Source organism: Hypanus sabinus, chromosome 27, assembly GCF_030144855.1.
Source record: "Hypanus sabinus isolate sHypSab1 chromosome 27, sHypSab1.hap1, whole genome shotgun sequence".
Classification (NCBI taxonomy): Eukaryota; Metazoa; Chordata; class Chondrichthyes; order Myliobatiformes; family Dasyatidae; genus Hypanus; species Hypanus sabinus.
The window spans coordinates 29,561,847-29,581,405 of record NC_082732.1 but is presented as its reverse complement, the minus strand read 5'-3'; the positions used below and the strand labels follow the sequence as shown (position 1 = coordinate 29,581,405).

Below are 19,559 nucleotides of genomic sequence, written 5' to 3'. Positions count from 1 at the left end.
GTTCTTTAAGAAATGTCCCAAATATACAGCTGCCCCGATTAAACCGATGGCCCATTTAAACAAAATCCACTCTATTTTGAGGCTTCCTCTACAACATTGTGGCCAAAAACTTCTTGGTTTAGGTGCGAGTAAAATCTCTGTGTTCTTTTAGTTCACTTGTAAACCAGTTTGACTTCCAGAGTTGGCAGCTGGGGGAAACACCTGACTGTTGGGAGTTTGAAGTCTAACTAGTTATACAGGTGATGTTCTCTGCTCATTCTGTCCTCCACCTGAATACTTACACGCCTTTCTTCCCGGCCACAGCCGACCGTGAAGTTTGACAAGCAGCCGGATTACATTGACGCTACTGGAGGCAACTTGCACCCTTACCAGCTGGAGGGGCTGAATTGGCTGCGCTTCTCCTGGGCACAGGGCACAGACACCATCCTGGCCGATGAAATGGGACTGGGGAAAACAGTTCAGACCATTGTGTTTCTGTACTCGCTCTTCAGAGAGGTGAGGGTGTGGGGGAAGTCGGGTGGGTGGTATGTGGAAAGGTTGTGGATGGAGAGGCTAGGGCAGTTAGGAGTCAGGTCCTTGGGTGAAGATATAAAGTCTGGTGTTAAACAGTCTGGTTCAGGAGAACCTGTGTGAATATTCTTCCCTGTCTATGAGTTTGGAGAGATGTTTTACCTTATTGTCCCAGAACGCTGACTCTTTCTCGGGGCCCGTGATTCAATATTAAAATATCCATCTCTTGCTTACAACCAATCATAGTTTAAATTTATACTTTGAATAAAGAGGTTAGCTTTGTCGCATGCACATTGACACATACAGTGAAATGCGTCATTTGCCCCAATGACCAACGTGTGCTAGGAACAGCTTTTAAATTCCTCGGCATACACATCACTGAGGATCTGTACACACCAGGTGTGTGACGACACAGCGCCTGTTTCACCTCAGATGGTTGAAGTTTGGTATGGGCCCCCAAATCCTATAAACTTTCTGCAGGGGCACAATTGAGAGCATCCTGACTGGCTGCATCACTGTCTGGTATGGGAACTGTACTTCCCTCAATCGCAGGACTCTGCAGAGAGTGATGCGGACAGCCCAGCGCATCTGTAGATGTGAACTTTCCACTATTCAGGACATTTACAAGGACAGGTGTGTAAAAAGGGCCCGAAGGATCATTGGGGACTCAAGTCACCCCAACCATAAACCGTTCCAGCTGCTACCATCTGGGAAACGATACCGCAGCATAAAAGCCAGGATCAACAGGCCCCGGGACAGCTTCTTCCACCAGGCCATCAGACTGATTAACTCACACTGATAGAATTGTACTTCTATGTTATATTGACTGACTGTTGTACACACTATTACAAATTGCACATTTAGACGGAGACGTAACATAAAGATTTTTACTCCTCATGTACGTGAAGGATGTAAGAAATAAAGCCAGTTCAATTCAAGTTTTGCTGCTAACGTAGCGAGTGCACAGTTAACTCACCTTGATCTGTACACCTTTAGAATGTGGGAGAAAGCCAGAGCACCGAAAGGAGACCGATGCAGTCATAGGAAGATGTAAAAACTCCTCACGGTCTGTGGGAGAAAGGAATCCCGATCACTGGCATTGTATGGTGTTACACTAACCGCCAAGCTTCCTTGTGCTGCCCCTAGTTCCCTAGATTAGTTCTAATGATTTGGTCTTCAGATTATTCCAGTCGTTTCAAGGGTATTTGAGAATTTTTTTTCCTCCTGTATGTTCTGCTCTCAACTCTGTATGTATCACTTCATATTTACTCCTCCTGTGCAATTATGAAGTAATTTGGGATTTTTATGACTTGAGTATATGAAAAAAAGGATCTAGTGCTTTCCCAGTGCATATGACGCTTAAACTCTTCTCGGGCTTCCAGGTGTCGATTTTAACCGAGGATTCGCTGGCCAAACTCTGTCGTCTTCATCAAGGATGATGCCTAGGCATGTCTAGTCCTATGGTGTACTCGCTCAAGTCCTGTTGTCCGACCCTCCTGATTGGCTAGTCCTCAACCAATCGGGTTAAGAAGGACGATGGGAGTAGAATATAAATAGCAATGGGCTAGACAGGATGATGAAGATGGTGGAGTTTGTCATGGAAATGTAGGTTAAAATTGACACCTGAATCCAGCTGGAAGCCCAAGAAGAGTTTATGCGGGATATTGGTCTACATTTCCTTGAGTCATGTAGTTTGGTACAAAAGTTTACATTAAAAGTTGTCCTAAGTATTACTCAAAAGTATAATTTGAGCTGAGGCATCTGCTCTGATTTCTAAGACTCAGGATACTGGGTAGAGATCAAAGGAACAGCAAGTGCTGCCTGATGTTTGTCTGGCACCTTTTTAACATGAATAAGTGGTGAATCAGTTCACTGCAGAATAACTGGCAATGGTAGACTTAATGAGTGAGTGTCTGATTGCTCTGGGTTTGTCATTAATGGAGTTCAGAAGGATGAGGTGGGGTGGTGGGGGATCTCGTTGAAATGTACTGATTACTGGATGTCGAGAAGGAAAGTGTAGGATCTGTTTTGAATTACATACCTACTTCTGCCTTTTTCTTACTAGGGACACTCCAAGGGACCTTTCCTGGTGAGTGCCCCGCTGTCAACGATTATTAATTGGGAGCGGGAGTTCATGATGTGGGCACCGTCCTTCTACGTGGTAACGTACACTGGAGACAAAGACTGTCGTGCTGTAATCCGTGAGAACGAGTTCTGCTTTGATGAGAATGTTTTCAAGAACGGGAAGAAGACCTTCAGGATGAAGGTGAGTGTCTTCCCTTTTTCTGGTTTCTTGTTTTTAAAAAAAATTTATTCAAGGGTATGGAAGTTATCGGTGTCCGGCAGTTAATTCCCATCTCCGGGGAAGGTGGCGAGCTTCTGTCTTGAACAGGGAGCTCATGTGGTGACGATGTTCCCACTCCTCTGGCAGGTTGGGAGTTTTGGAATTTGGACCCATTGACTAAAGGGACAACTGATACATATCTGAGGATGGTGTGTGACTTGGAAACAATCTGCTGAAGGAACTTGATGTGTCTGTGTGTGGGGTGGGAAGGAATTGTGAAGGAAAAGACCCTTCCTTTCCTCCCACAGACTCTTGAGACCCTCCAGAAAATAGTTTGGGTCGCTCCAGGTTCCAGCACCTGCAATCATTTATATCTCTCGGTCGTTGCGACGTTCCCAACTGCAAGCTACCTTGCGTGTTTCTGCATAGTGAAGTTGGTGGGGTTGGGAGAACGTGTAGCAAATTCCTACGATGTACTTGGATGTTGGCACTGACTGCAGCCACAGTGTCCAGGTGATAGAGTGAATGAAGTTTTAAAATGGTGGGTAGAAACCGGTGAACTTCCTTATTCTGGCCAGCAAATGGTAACTTATTTGAATGAGCATTCTTTATATGGACTTACTAAATCACTGGTAGTACATAGTTAATCTTTGGTTAACGCTGAGTTTGCAGACTCAGCAGTTCACTGCCCCTGGGAAAGCACAGGAACAATATTGTGGGGATTGTAGTGGAGTGACCAATGCTGGGAAGGATAGAACGGTGATGTACTCTGTGACCGAATAGCCTGCTGGACATCACAGCTTGTGAACATTGCCCATCTGGGTGAAGGATTTAAGGGGAACCATTGAACGGAATAGGGGAAAGTGTGTGTCTGTGTATTTAAGTATTAGTGGGGAAGGTGGAGAGAGATTTTCCACTCTCACTGGGTCTTTATTTGTCACACGTACATCAAAATATACAGTGCAAATGCTTCATTTTGCGTCAACAACCAACACAGTCCGAGGATTGTGCTGGGGGAAGCCTGAGGGTTTTGCCAAGCTTCCGGAGCGAACGTGGCATTTCCATAACTTACTAACCCTAACTTATTCAACTTCAGAATGTGGGAGGAACCCAGAGCAGCCGGGGAATTCTCGTGTTCAGGGGGAGAATAGTACAAACTCCTTACAGACAGTGGCAGGATTCAAACCCCAATCAGTGATCACTGCATGGAAAAGCAATTGCTCTAATGGCTGTGCTGTTCAAAGCTTGGTTGTTGATACTAATGGAAGAAGCCCATAATCCACACTGTAATGTACTGTACTCCCACTGCTCTTGTTGGTTTGGTTTGCATTCTCTGGGCCTGTCTGTTGCTTGAGTGATCACTGTGTTTGGGATTTACAGCACTGAGAGAAACCATTTTCTGTTTTCAGAGTGAAGCTCAAATAAAGTTTCACGTCCTGCTCACATCGTACGAGATGATCACCATTGACCAGACAATTCTCGGATCCATTGACTGGGCTTGCCTTGTGGTTGACGAAGCTCACAGGCTGAAAAATAACCAGTCCAAAGTAAGTGTGAGGTGGTTCTATTGCCCTGGGAGGACAGTCTATTGGACTGCTGGCTTCATTATCTCTAATCTGGTGAGCTGCCGTGTAGCCCTCCATGTTGATCCTTACAGGTGACGAATGGTGACTGATATCTTTGAAACCTCCATACATTGTAGTGACATGCACCATTCAGCTAGAGCTTTTAATATACAGAAACAAACTACAACAGATTCAGAGTGGATCAAATTATAGGTGCTTTTATTACTTACTTGCGAGAGAAGAGTCTATCGCCACACATGTTATTGTCTGGAAATAGTTTCATTCTTACATCTCAAAACAAGCCATTTTTATACTTTTTAACAGAGAACAGTAATTAGCTTGCCCCATTCCATAACATTCCTCCATTATCTGCATCTTTATCCGGTTCTTTAGTAGTGGTGTTCTGTTTACCTCTGCTGTTGAAACATCCCCCCTGCCATAATAAACACATTTTCCTTCATAAAACGCATATGCTGATAAATCAAACGCACACGCGCACACCCCCCCCCCCCCACTGTAAACCTCCCATCCAAACCAGCAAAACACTCTGGGATTTCATAAGTTCCATTTTATCACATTTTACAAAAGTTACAAATTCATAGATTTCAAGGTTACAGATATATTTCCATAGAAATTTGAAAATTGAGCTGAAGAAAGAAATAATGATTTGCTTTCATGATAATTAAGTAGATTCTTGTTAATAGAGCAGTCTTGAAATGCAGAGTTTTCAGTGCCTGGTGGTTATTCAGTTCATCATTTCAATGCTGGTATTTTGCTGGAAAAATCTAGAAGTTATCCTACTCTCCCTGTCATACTGTATCACTTTGTTCCAGTGTTTGTGAAGGGTTCCTTTAGAATCAGTCTGGTTTATTATCACTGACACCTGTCATGAAGTTTGATGGATTATAGCAGCAGGTCAATGCAAGGCCTAAAAAAAACTGTGTTACAAAGATAAATGGAGTTTAAAAAGGAATAATGAGTTAGTGTTCGTGGACTGTGCAGATACCCTATGACAGAGGGAAGAAGCTGTTTCTAAAATGTTGAGTGTGGGTCTCCTGTACCTCCTTCCTGAAGGTAGTAATGAGAAGAGGGCATGTCTCAGGTGGTGAGGGTCTTTAATGAAGAATGCTTCCTGGTTGAAGCTCTGCCTCTCGAAGATGCTCTCGATGGTGGGGAGTGTTGTCCCCATGATGGAGCTGGTTGAGTCCTCATCCGTCTGCAGCCTCTTCCAATCCTGTGCATCGAAGTGTCCATCCTAGGTGATGATACAACCAGTCAGAATGCTTTCCACAGTACCTCTGTAGACATTTGTGAGTGCCTTTGGTGATATACCAAGTCTCCTCAAAATCCTAATTAAATCCAGCTGCTAGTGTGTCAATGAAGACTGGTGCGTGTCCTCCCTTGTACAGTATACTGTCAGCCTTCTGGCGTCCATGGGGAATGGTGGGGTTGGACGAGAATTGCTCCAACAAAAGCATTACAATATATATTACACTAGTATTCTGTCTGTAGACCTTTAAATCCCCCTATTCATTATGTTTTACGCTGCAGTTCTGAATTCTAAGGCTAAACCATATTGACATAAAATACAGAAGAAAGATCATACGTATAACTGTATTTCATTAGGTAAAATGTCAAATTATGTTTTCCTTGGCTGGAATGAGTTGTCCCTGACTTAAGGTGAGGTGTCCACTATTCAGGATGAAGATGAGAAGAAATTTCTTCACCCAGATGGTTGTGCGTCTTCTCTACCCAGGGATGTGGAACTCTACCCTCTGGGTATATTTAGGGCAGAGATTTCATACTGCATATTTTTCCAATAGAGGGATTGAACAGTAGTACAGGGAAAAGTCAGTGAGACAAAAGATCAGCCATGATCTTATTGAGAGGCATAAGGAACTGAATGAACAACCCCTGCTTTGTCACCCTTTTCTGTCGTTCTCCACTGTGTGGTTAGCTGGTTGACTGCGTCCTGGGCTATCACATTATGAATATCTTGCTCTCGACACCCTTCAGCCTGACTGTAGCTAAGATTACTCCTCAGACACGAAGATGCTTGGCTGCCATGACTCTGAGGCACACAGACGATCTCTCTTCATACACGTCACCGGAGCCTTTGAACTGTAAACTGCTGTGTCAAGCGTGACAAATGCTGATGGTATTAATATTAGCCCTGCTTGGTTCCCACTCACTCTCAGCAACCAAGATCCTTTCACTTGTTCCCTGTAAGCATCTGCTTTAGGTAAATAGCAATAGCAACCCCTTTATCTCTCCTCTCTTCCCCTACCCCCATCATCCCTAAGAAAGGATACAATTAAGCTTGAAAGACTCAGGAGGATGTTACTGGGACTGGATGGTTTTAGTTATGAGGAGGGACTGGCTAGGCTGGGAGTGCTTTTCCTGGAGAAAAGGAGGTTGAACAGTGACCACATCAAGCTTTCTAAAATTACGAGGGGCATAGATGTAGTGAATGGTCTCAGAATTTTTCCCAGGGTAGGGAGTATAAAACTAGATGTTTAAGATGAGAGGGAAAAGGTTTCAGAGACAAATTTTTCCACACCATGAGCTGCCAGAGGAGGTGGTAGAGGCTGCAACAGTTACCATGTTTAAAAGGTCTTTGGATAAGTTCATGGATAAGAAAGATTTAGACTTGCTCAAGTAGATACCTTGGTCAGCATGAATGAGCTGGGCTGAAGGCCCTGCTTTGGTATGTATAACTCTGTGGAACCTCCCAAACACCAACCTGGAATAATAACCGTCCGGAGTGTGGCAGTGCTGTCTGGAGCTGGAGCTACATCATGAAAAATCTAGAGAGGCAGAGCTGTTTTCATCTCAGGGCAGATGTGCAGTACAATGAAGGGGCTTTATTAAATAAAGTACTGCGCACAAGTCTTAGGCACAAATATATAGTTAGGGTTCCTGAGGCATTTGTGTAGTACTGAATTTGTCAACGTGGAGCAGAAGGCGAGCTTGTAAATGTGGTGGGTGCAAAGGATTTGGGGAATGATGAGGGTGGAGTGCTGTGGGAGGAGTGTGGGGCAGGTGGCAGAGAAGGAGTGCCAGGGGTGGGGTGGGGGGGGGGGAGGTGGCACGGGTGCAGACGCACCCAGCCCTGAGACACCAGGCAAGGCCATTTAATTCCAAACAACTGGTTTATTGATGACTCCAGAACCTCTCACTGGTGCTTCCTGCTCTTTCCCATCTCCCTTCCAACCACAATTCCCCTCTCCCTGCCCCCTTCCCACTCTCCGTCCACAATAGAGACCCATATCAGAATCAGATTTATCATCACTCACATATGCTGTGAAATTTGTTTTTGTTTTGTCCGGCTACACTACATTGCAATACATAAAATTAGCGCAGTACTGTGTTTAAAGTGAAACTGCTGACTGTAGGTGAGTCTATAACCAGTGCACAGGTTTAAGGTAAATGGTAAATAACCAGAGGTTAAATGTGTTTTTATTCTGAGAGGCCGTGATCTGCAGTGAAAGCAGATTCAATGATTTCTTTCAAAGTGGAATTGGTTAAGTATGCAAAAGGAAACCATTTAGAGTCACATGACAGAAGCATAATGGAATTGGGAGATTTTACCAAAGAGCTGGTGTAGATTTGGGTGTCACTTGGTTCTATGATGCTTCTCTGTGTTCCCATGAGCCTGTGTGTGAGAAGTTGATTTTTTTCCCTCAGTATTTCAGGGTGCTAAATTCATATAAAATCGATTACAAGCTGCTGTTGACGGGAACACCACTGCAGAATAACCTGGAGGAGCTTTTCCACCTGCTCAACTTCCTCACTCCTCTGCGTTTCAAGTAAGTTTTGCCACTTCAAAGTTTACATCTTTTATTTTTTCTGAAAGGAAAATATTCAGGTGGCCTCAACCATAGGACGTCTCAAAATGTAGTCGCTTGTGTTACAATCCAAGAGTCCGATTGTGCACAGTAAGCTTCTGTACATGGTGACGAAGTGACCTGCTCTTAATGATCACTGAACGTTGGTGTGGCACATCAGGGAGAAATTGTTGCTCTTCTTTGAATCGGCTTGAAGGCCAAATGGTTGAAGGAACATTTTATTTAAACATCTCACCTGAAAGAACATCTGTTTCAGTGCCGCGTTTAATTAGTTCCAACCATGGCTTAAGATGGGTTTTGTGTCTGAGTCTCTGGCGCGACTCCCAGTGAAGTCAGGTTCGCCATTGCGGGATCCCGATGCTTTTGCTATCTGGGTGATCTTGGAAGTTTAAGAACAAGGCGTAGAACTTGCTACTAATTTTATTTTTAAGTGTGACAGGGGCAGAGAATAGAAAGGAGGACGCATGGTGAGAGAGAACAGAGAAGGTGGGGGGAGAGTAGGGGAAGAGAGGAAGACAAAGGTGGTGTGGACTACTGGACAAAAGTAGCAGACTACTGAATTGAAATTTTAATAAATAACAGTTAACCAATCAAATAGCTTGATTCATGTAATGTGACACCCACATCTGAAACCAATAAGTTTCCAGAGAAGTACAGAGACAACTAACCACTGAAAAACTCACTGAACAATCACGTGTGCGGAGATGATTATGTAAAAGTACAAGCAAGCACAGCAAAGTTAAACTACAAGAAAAATAACTCATCTACAGCCTATTCCAACATCTTAATTAAAGTTGTGGCTTTTCCCGAGGACATTGACTCACACCCACATGGCCTCCTTCCCTTGTCAGTTCAGTCAAGGAGGTGTAGGTTGAGAAGAGTGATCCGAATTTAACTGGGATCCTTGTCTCAAGGAGATGGTAGAAACAAATGGTGGGAATAGCGGGTGACCCCAGACCCACCCATGGTATGAGATCAGGGACCTTCCTGGTAACTAGCGAGGAGAAGGCGTTGGTTGTAGAGAAGCTAGTGTTGAGGATGGAATTCATTGAGTTCACTAAATGTATCTGATGGACATTGGATTTCTTTCCACTTGGTTTGCAAGTGCACCTGTTACCTTTTATCTGCTGAGCTGATTTCTTCTTGCTTGAATTTAGCACCTGCTCTGGTCCCTGCTGCTTAGGGTCTCGTGTGCCACAGATGTGGTGCTTAGGTGTTGTCGGGACGAAGTGTGTGTGTGGGCAGTAGCAGAACTGGAGTTTGTATTTGGCTCTGCTAGTGACCCTACCTTAGGAGGGATATCAGGATGTGGTAGTACTGGTTTGAGAGATGACTTGTTGGGTCTTAAAGCGGACACACTCCAGCACTAGACTGTTTCTATATTGTTGCAGCAATCTGGAGGGATTCTTGGAAGAGTTTGCAGACATCTCGAAAGAGGATCAGATCAAGAAGCTTCATGACCTGCTGGGTCCACACATGCTGCGGCGTCTTAAGACCGACGTCTTTAAGAACATGCCGTCCAAGACCGAGCTGATTGTCCGCGTGGAGCTCAGTTCCATGCAGAAGTAAGTTGAGGAGAACAGAACGGGGCGCCTGCAATCTGGGAGCAAGTGGTTTCTGTTAATTACATCTGTGTGTCCGTGCCTCCACAGGAAGTATTACAAGTTCATTTTGACCAAAAACTTTGAGGCTCTGAATTCGAAAGGCGGTGGGAACCAGGTATCGTTACTGAACATCATGATGGATCTGAAGAAATGCTGCAACCATCCCTACTTGTTTCCAGTGGCTGCTGTGGTATGTATTGAATGCTGAGAACCTTGCAAACAGACCCTTCCAGTAGGTACAGTGTTACAAATTCCGGTAACAGATCTTGTGTTCAAATCTGCTTCACAGAGTTGCATAAGTATATTGCTGAAGTGTTCACTTCTTGTGTGATTCCTTCCAAATTACTTCATATCAAGTGAGGACCTCTCCTTCCTTTAACTGACTGTGTGGGTTTCCTCTGGATGCCGTAGTTTCCCTAAGAATCAGAACCAGGTTTACCCTGTGGGTTAGGGTTTGCAAGTTGTGGGCATCCCCTGTTGGCGTTGGAAGCCTGGTGACACTGACAGGCATCCAGAGTGTGTCGGTGTCGGTCATTGACACAAATGACATGTTTCAACGTACGTGGGACAAATAAAGCTCATCTTTAATTTACTGCTTTGACGACTACTCCAGTTCGGGTTGCAGGTTCTCGTCAGTCGGGCGTGTAACCCAGATTGACATTGATACAGCGGTGGTGGGGGAACGCTGCACAGCTGGAGATGCAGCAACGCAACCAACCGCGCAGCCTCTGCAAACCAATCTACATTGCTCTAGCTGACCATTAAGCCCGTCAGCCTTTACCCACTGCCTTCCTCCCACAGTTTGCCTGGTTTACAGTGACGTAGGTCAGCACTCTGATTTGCCAACATTCTGCGACTCAGAGGGATCCAGTTTGCGCATTTAGAATCAACTAAGCTGTAGGATGGAGTCAGTGAGAAAGCTGAGAACTTCCGTCGCTTGCAGAGGTTACTGAGCGAGGGAGTAAACCTCTTGACTTTTCAGTGACCGCAATTAGATGCAGTTTCTATAAAAAGTATTCACCCCCCCCCAGAAGTTTTCATGTTTTATTGTTTTACAACATTGAATTACAGTGGATTTAATTTGGCTTTTTTTGACACTGATCAACAGAAAAGACTCTTTTGTGTCAAAGTGAAAGCAAATTTCTACAAATTGGTCTAAATTTATTATAATTATTAAACACAAAATAATTGATTGCATAACTACTCACCCCCTTTAAGTCAGAGTTTAGTAGATGTACTAAGGCAGTCAAGGCAGCAATTACAGCCTTGCACTTGTGTGGATAGGCCTCTATCAGCTTTGCACATCTGGACACTGCAATTCTTCCCCATTTTTGTTCTAGATTTCAGCATTTGAAAACTGTAAGGCTGCCTGACTGACCGTCTCCCACAGTTTATATTGAGGTGCTTGCTGTGTGTGTAATATAGAGGGAATGGTGGGATGGTTCAGGTAATCCAGAAAGCATGAGTTCAAAACTCGACGAGGCACTGACTGTGTAGGACTTGGCTTGCTAGAGTTTGGTATCAATAAGTATGTATTTAATTGTCATAAAGGGAAAACAATTGGTTCATTGCTGGGAAAGAAATCCTTGCCCATTGAAGATCCACATATGACTCACAACTATAGTCACACAACTATTTGGTTGACAATCAACTTTCCTCTAGTATGTTGCTTGGTTGGTTCAGGAAGCCTGCCACCAGCCTGGCACCTTCCTGCCAATATCCTGGGAATTATTTTAAGAACACATCAATTTGCTAGCAGACAGGGAGGGATCTGTGACTTTGAGCAAAGGTGTGAAGGACTCAACCTGTAGGGGGCAGCCTTGCCTGGGCTCTGACCACGTGGGTCTGGCTCATCGATCAGTATTCTGCCAGCTGAAACCTGTGTAATGGTTTCCACAGGAAGCCCCAGTCTTGCCGAACGGATCGTATGATGGAAACTCACTGGTGAAATCCTCTGGAAAGCTGATCCTCCTGCAAAAGATGTTGAGGAAGCTGCACAGCCAGGGCCACCGGGTCCTGATCTTCTCCCAGGTAGGCAGGCGTGAGATGCAACAGGTTCACAGCAGCCAAGGTGATAAATCTCTCACTGGGGTGCCAGGTTAGATGGCGGCACTCATAGAGTCATAGAGCACAGACCCATCCACTCCATGCCCAAATGTTCCATCGTCCCATTGACTTGCACCAAGACAACACCCCTCCATACCCCTTCTATCCGTGTGCTTATCCAAGCTCCTCTTGAACGTTGCAGTCAAACCCACCTCCACTGGTGGCTCATTCCACACTCATGCCGCCCTCCGAATGAAGAAGCTTCCCCTCACGTTCTGCTTGAATATTTCACCTTTCACCCTTAACCTACGAACTCTAGTTCTGGTCTCGCCCAACCTCAGAGGGAAAAAGCCTGCTTACGTTTACCCTGTCTGCACCTCTCATAATGTTGTATAACTCTTACCAAATCTCCCACACTCCAGGGAATAAAGTCCTAACCTATTCGATCTTTCAGGTCCTCAAGTCCTGGAAACATCATGATTAAGCCCACCCTGAGCACTTAATTTCCAGCAGTGCTGCATTAGGCTTTAAATTGAATTTTCATTTGCCTTCAGAACTGGGGCATGGCTGGAAGAAAGGCAGAGCAGTGCCCCCTACTGTTTTACTCAATTTTTAATCTGTCTCAAGATTCGGTTCAGTAAATTGTTAATCTGTCTTTGAGGATTCTGCCGTGTGTAGGTGTACAGTGTTATCCACATTACTACAGAAATTACAATGCTAAGGTAAGGGTGAGATTTTGCAGATACATTACAGAACAGATGTGAAAACAGGACATTTAAGTGACTCTTAGCTGGGCACATGGCTGGAAAAAAAACTGGAGGGCTATGTGGGAGGGATGAATTAGAAGCTCAGTATTACAGTGTGGAGTGATAGGCCTGTTCTGTGTTCTGTGAGAAGCTGGTTATCTGTAGGGGATGTAGCTCAGTGGTAGAGCGCATGCTTTGCATGTATGAGGTCCCGGGTTCAATCCCCGGCATCTCCACTCTTTTATCAGAGGTTGATAAGTTCTTGGTGAGTGAGGGAGTCCAAGGTTACGTGGGGAGAAGGCAGGAGAATGGGGGTTGAGAGGGATGATAAATCAGCCATGATCAAGTGATGGAGCAGACCTGGGGGACTGAGTATCTCAGGCTACGTCCACTCTACACCGGATAAATCCGTAACCGAAGCTTTCTCTCTTCGTTTTTACCCTCCGTCCACACTAAAACGGCATTTTCGTCCCCCGAAACCGGAGCTTTTCAGAAACGCTTTCCAGGGTGGGTTTTTTTGAAAACGCTGCTCGGGCAGATCAGTGTGGACGGGGTAACCGGAGACTTTTGAAAACGCTGTCAGACGGCAGCGCGCTATTGCATTGTTTTCCTGAACGCAACCGAACAATTTCAGAACAGACGGCAACGAGACTGAAGCCAGAAGAGTTAGAAGTGTACTCACCAAATACTTTGACCCATAACTTACTGAATAGATAAGTATACTCACTTTGCCCTGTTTTCTGTCCTTGCTCGTATGAAGGTGGTTTACCTATTTATGCAAGTACTTCTCTGACAATAGATGTGTAACAGACTAATGTAACATTGTATGGAAATACAAGATAACACTGATGCAGACATGTTTTACACATTTAACAAGGTGCTTTATTAATGCAACAGAGTTAGTCAGCTTTTCAATGTTTGTCGTCAGCCGGGTCATACTGTCCGTGAACTCCCTGTCCGTTGCCTCCGTATGCTCCGGTATTTGTTTTCTTTTACTATTAAGTTCTCCTGCGTGAAAGCCAACAACTGTCTGTCGTTTTAAGTTTTTCTAGTCTGTAACTACACAAACACGCACTTTTACGGCGAGATTCGACACCAAACATGTCGCTTGTTTTTGGTAGATGTGTCCTGCGCATGCGCAGGAGGAGGAGATTCACCAAAATCTCTGTTTCAATGTGGATAGAGATATTTTTAAAAACACTTAGTGTGGATGCCTATCGTTTTTATGCGAAACCAGAGTTTTCAAATTTATCCGGTCTAGTGTGGATGTAGCCTCAATTCTGCTCCTCTGGCTTATGGTCTCATTGGAGAATCTTAGGGTAGATCAGTACATGGGTGAGGGGTGAGAGTTTGTGTCGGGGCCGTGGGTTCCTGCTGTGAATAAATGTTGTTTGCTTTCTGACTGACAGATGACAAAAATGCTGGATCTGTTGGAGGATTTCCTGGAGTACGATGGGTATAAATACGAGCGGATAGATGGGAGCATCACTGGCAATCAGCGGCAGGAGGCTATCGACCGGTTCAATGGTGAGCGGGAACAGGGGGGTTCGGAGGGGACCGGTTTTACAGTGAAGGCAGCGCCGGGTCTGATGAGATTGAAATCTCCCTTCCCCCACCTAATTCCAGTGACAAAACAGCACAGCTGGGCTCTGTTCCTGGGTCACAGCTGGAATACTGCTTCTGATCTCGGGCTCGTTTAGTTTGAGAAAGATGTTCAGAGACATCCAGTATCTGCAGAATCTCTTGTGAATGTGATGATCCAGACGATGCAATGCATGAGAGAGATGAGAGGAAAAGGTCTAAGTCAAAAAGCAGGGAAGGTTACTGAGAAACATCATTAAAATAGTCTCCATCACTTGGGAAAAAGCTCAACAGGTCAAGCTGCATTCATCAAAAGAGAAAAAGAGTTAATGATTGTCAGAACTAGGAAGGATAAGATGTATTTGATTTAGGTTGTGTGAGATGGGTGAAGGATAATGGAAACAGATCTGAGATTGGCCAAGCCAGGGTTACAATTTCTGCTCAGAGCAAACTTGGCCTCGCCCTTCAACGATGTTCCTTTTGTCCTATTCATGCCTCCCCCACCTTCAGTGCAATTTAATAGGAATCTGTTTTATCGCAGTCCCAGTTTTGACAACCTAAAATATTGACTCTTTTTCTCCCCATAGAAGTTGCCAGTGTATTTCCAGCATTTTCTGTTTGTATTTCAGATTTCCTGTAAATGGCAGTGGTTTTTATTTTGTATGAGAAGAGGAAATTAATTATCCAAAGTGCAGGCTGAGATGAGAAAGTTATTTTTTACAGTGTGCTTTCAGATATAAACAACAAAGGCCATACAGTACTGTGCAGATGTCTTAATAGGCTCATAATATAGCGAGACTGCGCAGTACTACAGTAATTTTATGTATTGCACAGTACTGTTGCTGCAAAAAAAAAAGCTAATTTCATGACATGTGAGTGATGATAAACCTGATTCTGATATGGGTCTCTATTGGGGGCAGAGGAGGAGTGGGAAGCACCAGTGAGACATTCTGTAATGATCAGTAAACCGGTTGTTTGGAATTAAATAACCTTGCCTGGTGGGTCAGGGCTGGGTGTGTCTGCACCCACATTGACCCCTGCCCACCACTCTTGTTCCACACCTTTCCTGCAGCGCTCCACCCTCGCTATTCCCAACATCCTTTGCTCCCGCCAGATTTACAAACTCTCTGCTCCACGTTGACCCATACCGTATTGTGCAAAAGCCTTAGGAAACCTGGCTACACATGGTGTGCCTGAGACTTCTGCACAGTACTGTCGTTTTAAGGTGAGAGGAAGAAGTTTTAAATGGGATTCGCTGGGTAAGTTTTTTTTTCAAACACGAGTGGTTGCTATCTGAAATGTGCTGCCAAGGTGGTGAAATCAGTTACAATCACTATATTTAAGAGACCCTTAGAAGAATACTTAAACAGGGTAAGACAAGGAAATATACAGACATAACATGGGCAGAGTTGAGGTGGCGGAGCCTGGGGCCCGAGAGAGAGCAATGAGTCGATGTTTGGCCAATTTAAGTGCTGGGCCAGATTGGCAGGGTTGGGTACGAGCCAAGTCGAGCAGCAGGGACGAGTGGGAGGAACGAGCCGATGCTGATTTAGGCACCGTGCCTGGTTGAAAAGGTCAGGGTGTGGGAGCCAGGAGCGAGGCACAGGTCTGCATCAGCTCATTGCTCGGTGAGGTTCACTCATCTCTGCACTGAAGTGAGGCTGTGGTCTGCAACTGACAGGCTCCTGAACCGGCTCCAACGCTACCTAGCATCATGGCTGTGAACTTTAGTTCTGAAGTTCTTCTGCACTATCTATTTTTTTTTGCACTTTGGGTATCTGACGGGCTTCTTTCTTAATGGGTTCCTTTGTGGTTTTTGTGGCTGCCTGCCGTAAGGAGATGAATCTCGAGTAGTATATATATATATATATATAGTCTCTATATAGTATAATTTGATAATAAATCTACTTTGAACTTCGATAATCTACTTCTTTGATTAAAAATTTTTTTGTCAACTCTCTGAGAACCACCTTGACTGACTCAATGTCCAATATTAAAAAAGTTTTCCTGAGAAACCACTTGGGACACTTTGCCGTGTGGAGATGCATCAACGGTAGCGAATCCGAATCTCACCCACGTCTGTCTCGTTCCTCGTAGCCCCTGGAGCCCAGCAGTTCTGTTTCCTTCTGTCTACTCGAGCCGGCGGTCTGGGAATTAACTTGGCCACAGCGGACACCGTTGTAATTTACGATTCAGACTGGAACCCCCACAACGACATTCAGGTCAGAACACACAGTTTGCTGAAGACTTTTAGGGGATTATTTATGTGTTTTGTTTTTAAACCGTTGTTGAAATCGTTCTGTAAAAGGTGATGCTGTGACAACAGGAGTTGCTTGCAGGTAACTCAGGAACAGGGTTGGGTAATGTCAACAAGTTCGAACCAGAGAAAATGGCCAACGAAAAATACCTGGTTTGGTTTTAAAAGCCCAATTGCTTTGCTAATATCATTTGTAAATAAGAACTTGCTTGCCCTACTGCTCAGTGCCTGACTTGGATTCCACAGTACTTGGTCATCCCTCATACTCCAGAACTCAGAACAGTTAACTGACCCATTCTCCACATCCTTGGGGACAAGATAGTTTATAAAATGTAGTTTTAATTGGTCATTCTTGTTTCATGGTGTTTTGAGTAATGTGGGGAAGGGGCTGTGTGTGGAAATGGTTAATAATTTTACCATTAAAGGAACTCATCAGTAAAAATCCCCATCAAGCTGATGCACCTGCTCATCAGGAGCTTTGATATCTCCATCTCCAGTTGTTTCATAGCTGCCATCTCCCTAACAAACTATCCAATTATGTCAAACTGCAACTAGCAGTTCGGGAAATAGCCGACCATCACCAGCTCAGGGTGAGCGTGGGTGCCTTGCCACCTCTAGCCATGTTGTATGAATCATTATCTTAACCTGAGTGAGTTTCATTTCTTGCTGCACACCTGGCTGCAGGGGGGGTCTGTGTGGCTGGCCGATTAGCTCACCCTGCCTTCGGTGAGAAGTTTGGAGCATTCTCTCGGGCAGGTGAAACCTCTCCAGCCTTCCTCCCTTGAACATAGAGGCGGCCTGTTATAATAGACGTTCTCTCTGTGGGTGAAATTGCTCAGCAACGGATTGCAAATGTCGAATCTCACTCGGCCTCTGTACCGCAGGCGTTCAGCAGGGCTCATCGCATTGGCCAGAACAAAAAGGTGATGATCTATCGTTTCGTGACCCGGGCTTCGGTGGAAGAACGCATCACGCAGGTGGCCAAGAAGAAGATGATGCTGACTCACCTGGTGGTGCGGCCAGGATTGGGGTCCAAGTCTGGCTCGATGTCCAAGCAGGAGCTGGATGACATCCTCAAGTTCGGCACAGAGGAGCTCTTCAAGGATGATGAAGGTGAGGAGCTGAGGGGTGGGGAGCAGCCATGAAGAAGGACAGATATGTGGAGCCAAAAGGGGAACCCAAGATGACATTGCTGTTTTTTCACCTTTTGCTCAACCCATGTTCAGATGTCTAATGAAGCCTCTTTGTGAAAATCATATAAAAAAATAATTTTCGCAATTGCTGACAGTCCTAAGAAGGCGTATGTTGTGTTGGCACTCATCAGCCGTGGGATTGAGTTCAGGAGCTGTGAGGTAATGTTATATAGTGAGCTATATAAGACCTTAGTCAGACTCCACTTGGAGTACCGTGTTCGACTGTGGTCACCTCACTACAGGAAGGATGTGGATACTATAGAGAGAGTGCAGAGGAGATTTACAAGGATGTTGCCTGGATTGGAGAGCATGCCTTGTGAGAATAGATTGAATGAACACAGCCTTTTCTCCTTGGAGCGAAGGAGGATGAGAGGTGACCTGATTATAGATGTATAAGATGATGAGGCATTGATCGTGTGGATAGCCAGAGGCTTTTTCCCAGGGCTGAAATGGCTAACATAAGGGGGCATAGTTGTAAGGTGCTGGGGATTAGGTACAAGCGGGATGTCAGGGGTAAGTTTTTCACACAGAGAGTGGTGGGTGTGTGGAATGCACTACCAGTGATGGTGGTGGAGGCGGATACAACAGGGTCTTTTCAGAGACTCTTAGGTACACGGAGCTTAGAAAAATAGAGGGCTTTGTGGCAGGGAAATTCTGGCAGTTTCTAGAGTAGGTTACATGGTCGGCACGACATTGTGGGCCGAAGGGCCTGTAATGTGCTGTAAATTTCTATGTTCTATGTTGTAAAATCTTGCAGAGAAGGAACGTGAGGCCATCCAACTCCTTCAGAGTACAACACAGCGTAAACTTGTACGGGATTGATTTAAAAGCTTAGACTTTCCTGGATGCATTTAAACGTAGAACAATACCTCCTTCAGTGTACTCAATGGTAAATCGCTGTATTGTAGTTCAGCCCCAGCCATCTGTCTCAGCTCAGTTTTTCTACCTGGGATATGAGACATAATGAACTGTAACCGGCGGTGATCTGGATAAAGAAGTGAATACGGAATAATGTTGGGTAGCTGGTTTTCAGCTGGCATAGACACGATGAGGTGAATGGACCACCAGTATACCACAATGTGTGTTTTGTACAGTTCATATCCTTTAATATCTTTGTGTAACAAAGTTGGATTAATCTCGAATCTTAGATTAGGAAAGGTAGTTTTTAGTTGCTGCCACGGTTGAAAGTCCGTTTGGGTGGGGTAGCAGCTGCAGTGGGGGAAGGTCGCGGTCAGTGTGGTCCTTCTCTGATGACCCATGACTGGAAAGTCTGTAGAATTTAGACGAGTCCAAATTTCATGACTTACGCCGGTGGTACAAAACCGGATTCTGATTGTCAATAGCTTCCCAGCTCTTGCCGTTGTGGCTGGGTCAAGAAGGAATTAGTGAATGCCAACTCGCACCAGTGGAAATGACTTCCAGCCAATCTCTGCCTCCGATTGAGGTGAAAATGCTGGAGGGCAAAGTGTTTTAGTGCAAGAGGGTGAGAGAAACTTGCCGAGGCCAAGCTGGGTTTGGTCAGAGGTTAAGGAGAAGGGACAAGGGAGTGATTATGGTGCCTGAAGACGGGGAATGGGACAAAAAATGATTATGGTATTGAGAAATGATATTCTGAACAAAACGTTAAGGAAGCAAGGTGTATCTAAAAATGGATGAAAAGGTTTAAAGCCATGCTTCCAGGGGTCGTCAAGGAAATTCCATAAATCAGTGGAGATACCATGTTAACCCAGGACAAATCTGGATATGGAACGACACACCTGGGATAGAGATTGCAACACAGGCTCAGCAGCTGAATTTCTGAGTTTGCTCTATTGTTTTATTAAGAGCAGTTAAGATGACTGAACTTTTTAATATATAGAGTTAGTTCCTTGGGATTGAGACGAGGAAATTTAATTCCCCAGGGAATAGTGAATCTGTACACACTG

The 19,559-nt window shown here is 44.8% G+C and overlaps 1 protein-coding gene and 1 non-coding gene across 2 annotated transcripts in view; both read left to right on the top strand.

Moving 5' to 3' along the window:
* chd5 (chromodomain helicase DNA binding protein 5) overlaps positions 1–19,559 on the top strand; it is a 92,061-nt gene that overhangs the window by 40,911 nt on the left and 31,591 nt on the right. Inside the window, exons 14-23 of the mRNA XM_059952130.1 lie at positions 304–495; positions 2,576–2,776; positions 4,204–4,341; positions 8,047–8,168; positions 9,599–9,772; positions 9,860–10,001; positions 11,711–11,842; positions 14,013–14,130; positions 16,282–16,406; positions 17,326–17,554. Of these exons, the coding sequence (XP_059808113.1) occupies positions 304–495; positions 2,576–2,776; positions 4,204–4,341; positions 8,047–8,168; positions 9,599–9,772; positions 9,860–10,001; positions 11,711–11,842; positions 14,013–14,130; positions 16,282–16,406; positions 17,326–17,554 (1,573 nt within the window). The remainder of the gene's footprint in view (positions 1–303; positions 496–2,575; positions 2,777–4,203; positions 4,342–8,046; positions 8,169–9,598; positions 9,773–9,859; positions 10,002–11,710; positions 11,843–14,012; positions 14,131–16,281; positions 16,407–17,325; positions 17,555–19,559) is intronic.
* Positions 12,768–12,839, top strand: trnaa-ugc (transfer RNA alanine (anticodon UGC)). The gene has a single exon. It is a non-coding gene; the product is annotated as a tRNA-Ala (tRNA).